At 54.9% G+C, this 3,896-nt stretch overlaps 1 protein-coding gene across 1 annotated transcript; it reads left to right on the forward strand.

The window, feature by feature from the left end:
- The first annotated feature begins 295 nt into the window (after nt 1-295).
- On the forward strand, nt 296-2,112 carry BDP81DRAFT_421073 (uncharacterized protein). The gene has a single exon (XM_060589897.1). It carries the CDS (start codon nt 1,802-1,804, stop codon nt 2,096-2,098), a length of 297 nt encoding a protein of 98 aa, XP_060448089.1. The 5' UTR covers nt 296-1,801; the 3' UTR covers nt 2,099-2,112.
- Nucleotides 2,113-3,896: the final 1,784 nt, after the last annotated feature.

Consider the following 3,896-nt stretch of genomic DNA (forward strand, 5'->3'; position numbering starts at 1 on the left):
TCATATTTCGTGGGCTGTGACTGGGTCAGAAGGATTTCCCAAGATGCCCGGTTTTCTTTTGGGGCCGCTGAAAGACTTTCAAGGTTGTCTCTGACCTTCTTCGAGACCGGCGAGACCACACTAGAGAGTCAGGAACGTTAGTGAAGCGAGTCGAGGAGCTGCCGTCGGAATGTACCCGCACGCCTAAAACCGGGTGGGGGGATACCTTACTCGACGGGGCCACGTCAATCGCAAATGTTCCGAGGTACCCGCCTGCTTCGAACTTCCTTCCTCAGTGTTCTCACAGAGTTCAGTGCTCAACTCTCTCTTCACTCTTTCCCACATTGCCAATGGAATGGAACCCATCACATCCGAGAATTTCGGTACTCGAAATACCTTCTCAGGCAGGTGGACCTCTAAACCTTTTTTTCCATTGCGCCTCATTGAATATCAAAAAGAAACTTGCTCACACGAGACTTGAATCGACATACGGATGTTATCGAACCATTCCCGCTTCCGAAGGCGTTGTTTACAATCCACAAACCCGCGCGACGCCCGTCAGAGACGACCATCTCCCGTGTTTTGACTGAGTCCCGGCAGCAAATTCCCGAACAAAACGGCAACATTTGGCGCGTTCTGACTGGCTTACGCTCCTTGGCTCCCTCATCGCCGTCAAAAGAGACAGCCAAGCCTGGGCGTTTTGCTGGGCGGCCAGCACACGTCTTCATCAATTAGAAGTGGCCAATTACACCAAATCTCATTTCTGCTTCACCGCAATGAGCACCGGTGGTCTGGTCATTTCCCAGACTCGAATCTCGAGTCAGGTCCTCCTTTCATCCCAGGCCTTCGCTCGAACCGATGCCAAATTTCTGTCACCGGAGAATAACCAAGAAAAAATGATGAGAGGAACTCCTGCACGATGGCACGAACCACCAACTGACCGCGAACCTGTCATGGCTGCATACGAGACACTAGATCATTGCGTAAGCCCATCAACGTCGCCAACAACTCACTGACAATGACAGCAAACAACAACAAACAAAAAAGATAACGGCACAGCCGCAGTATCAGACGGGGGCAGTCGGGGGGGGCTAGGGCCTCGACCTGCCCTTGACTCCCAATGCGAGACGTGTCGGGGACGAAGATAATCAGGGAGTATCCTATCCGTACACAACGAGGAAAAGAAGAGGCTCAATTATGCGACACGGAGGTCAACCGTCAACCGACAAGGTCCATAACGGCAGGGAAGAGGGGCAACGCCGCCCGCCCGCAAAAAGGGCTGGTCCAGAGCCTCAATCGAAACAAACCGCAGCAAGAACGCGGCAGAAGTGAGCCGCATCCATCACATCACGGATGAATCAGGTCTTCGGGAAGAACCATTTCCCTCCGAGAGAGAAAAACCGCCTTAACCTGCTCTCCTTCTTCCTCCGAGTCCCGGCTCGCGGGGGAAGAGCACCAGGGGGAGGAGAAGGGGAGCCTCAGAAGGGCCCTGCACAGATCGCCAACGCATCTGATGCGACCGTAGGACCCGGTCTTGGCAGGCCCTTCGAGACTGCCCTGTGACGCCTCACAGCTGCCTCCGTTCAAGCGAAGCCCGGCCAGTGTCACCCGCTTCGGATCACCCGTAAATGCCATGCTTCACCCGTCCGTCCATCCTCCGTTCCTTTTCCCGCTACAAAATCTGCCGTGTAGAAAGAAGCCTGAAATAGCCCCCCTTTTTCTTTCGGGATGCGGGCGACGGACGGGATGATGAGAATCAAGGTGTATCGAGACTCAAGTACTCCGTAGTCTCGTTAGTAGATAGTCGGACGGGGAGTTAAGAATGGGAAAAGAAACTAATGTGAGGCAAATGCGTGAATGTCCACGGTTATCTGTAGCCACACAGACAGCCGCGCCCCTTCTCAACTTCTTCCCCCGCAAAACTCCCATATCAACCGCACATCTGGTCCTCGGGATCCCTGCATCCCGACCGTCCCGTGCCTCGCCAAAACTCCGGGAGCCTCTCACAACCTCTTCTCCTCTCCTCTCTCAGCCTCCTATCTGTTCCGTTCTGTTCTGTTCCCCCTTCCCGTCCGACCGAGCCAGACTCGGCCAGTCAGAGGCTCAACGGCTTCGGTAAGCGGGAAGAGAACTGGACAGCAGGTGGACACCAATGGGCAGACAACCAACCCTGGGCTGAGAGTGTCTTGAGGATTTACGCGCTGTGGGTGGGCCCCCCCCCCCCCCCCCCCCCTCAGCCGAACGAAACCTCCGACCACGCTGAGACGGCGAGCCCCGTTTGAGCGCAACTCAAACCGATAGAGCTCAATGCTATATCGTCCATCGCACGCCCGGTTGTCTCATCTATTTGCTGCCCTTCTTTCTTCCTCGTTGTCAACATTGCAAAGCCTTCGCTCTCAGTCTCACCAATCTGTCCTCTGCATTATCCTCTGATTAGTCTTACTCTTCGCAAGTCATCTCACAGGTAATTAAGTCACCTTCGACTTATCCCCAGCCCTAAATATCCCGTGCATCAAACCGTCAAGATGACCTCGCCTCTACTCATTTACTACAGCGTACCGCGGCAAAAATCTCGCAAACAACCTACCAAAGTACCTCAGACCACACTCCCATCAACTCCAGTCAACCGCAGCTCCATCTTTGTCGCCATTGACAGCACACATTCGGGGATCGGCATCAGCCCTGTCGCGCGGCAGATTGGCATCGGCACCCCATCTCAGACGGTCCAGACGGATCGGCCTGAACCATGGGCAATCTATCCGTACCTGTGAAGTCTTTTTGACGTCTCGCCATTCGGTAGTCCGGCAAGGTATGGTTCAAGGACCAGCCATAAACCACCAACACGAACCCCTTAACCTCTGACAACGACGTCCCGTACAGATTGCAAAGAGCCTCAAGCCGAGAAAGAGTTCACATGGCCAGGTCCATGCCCTAAATCCTGACCCTAGACGCAAGGCCCTAGATTCATGGAACCCTGCTTCGTCATCCCTCGCCCGAGAGGACTTTGCTTCATCGAGTGATGGCCCGGTCTCCGGTCAGTTCGGATGCGAAGTTCGCTCGCCTAGGGGGGTTGGCTCTCCAGTTGGGCTTCCTGGAGATAAGTAGTCCTCGGTCTACCCGCGGACCTCCCTCTCCGCAATTCCACGTGGCGTTCTCTTTCTGCCACATTTTGCTGAACCTTTCCTCGCTCAACCTTGATCGCCAATATGTGCTCAGGTGAGCCATGGCTGGCCGTAGGCCGTATTTCCCCATGGCACTACAGAAACCCTCCCGAAGAGCCCGGATACGTTCTCGGAAGCTGAGGCTGTATTCGTTTGGTCTGTCTCGCCAAGGTAATTATCCGGATGTTTTTGATAATGCCGTGTCCGCTGATGAGCCGACTCCGTCTGGTATGATGAGCTCACCCTCACGTGGCCAGCTTCCGCTTCCGCTCATGGTGCCTCGCCCTCACGAAAGGGGCGCAGTCGCGGCTGCTCGCCGTCGCGTCACGAGCACCCAACTGATCAGAACTACAGCGCGGATGAAATCCACGTCTGAATCTTGTCTTTCTCAGTTTCGCACTCCATTCCAACGCCGAAGCTCCGTACTCGGCTCTCCGTCCCAGGCTGACCCCCGTAGCAACCCGCCCACGACAATTTGAAAGGCCGCAAACCCTCTTCATCCCCCCGGACCCCCGGACCTTTCCCGTATGACTTTCTCTTTCGTAAAGTACCGCCCGGTACACACCTCCGACGTCAAACTTCAAGCTTCCCTTCGTCATATCCATGGACGAACAACTCTGGACGATCCGGAGTAGGGATACGGCCTTTGTCCCAACTCTCCTCAACATAGCGTTTGACATTGCATTAAATGCATTGATCCCGCGCTTGTCTGATACTTTCTACTGGCCCCCCATCTGGCCAGCTTGACGAACGCCA

The sequence above is a fragment of the Colletotrichum phormii genome (genome assembly GCF_030913505.1).
Source record: "Colletotrichum phormii strain CBS 102054 chromosome Unknown BDP81scaffold_5, whole genome shotgun sequence".
Classification (NCBI taxonomy): domain Eukaryota; kingdom Fungi; phylum Ascomycota; class Sordariomycetes; order Glomerellales; family Glomerellaceae; genus Colletotrichum; species Colletotrichum phormii.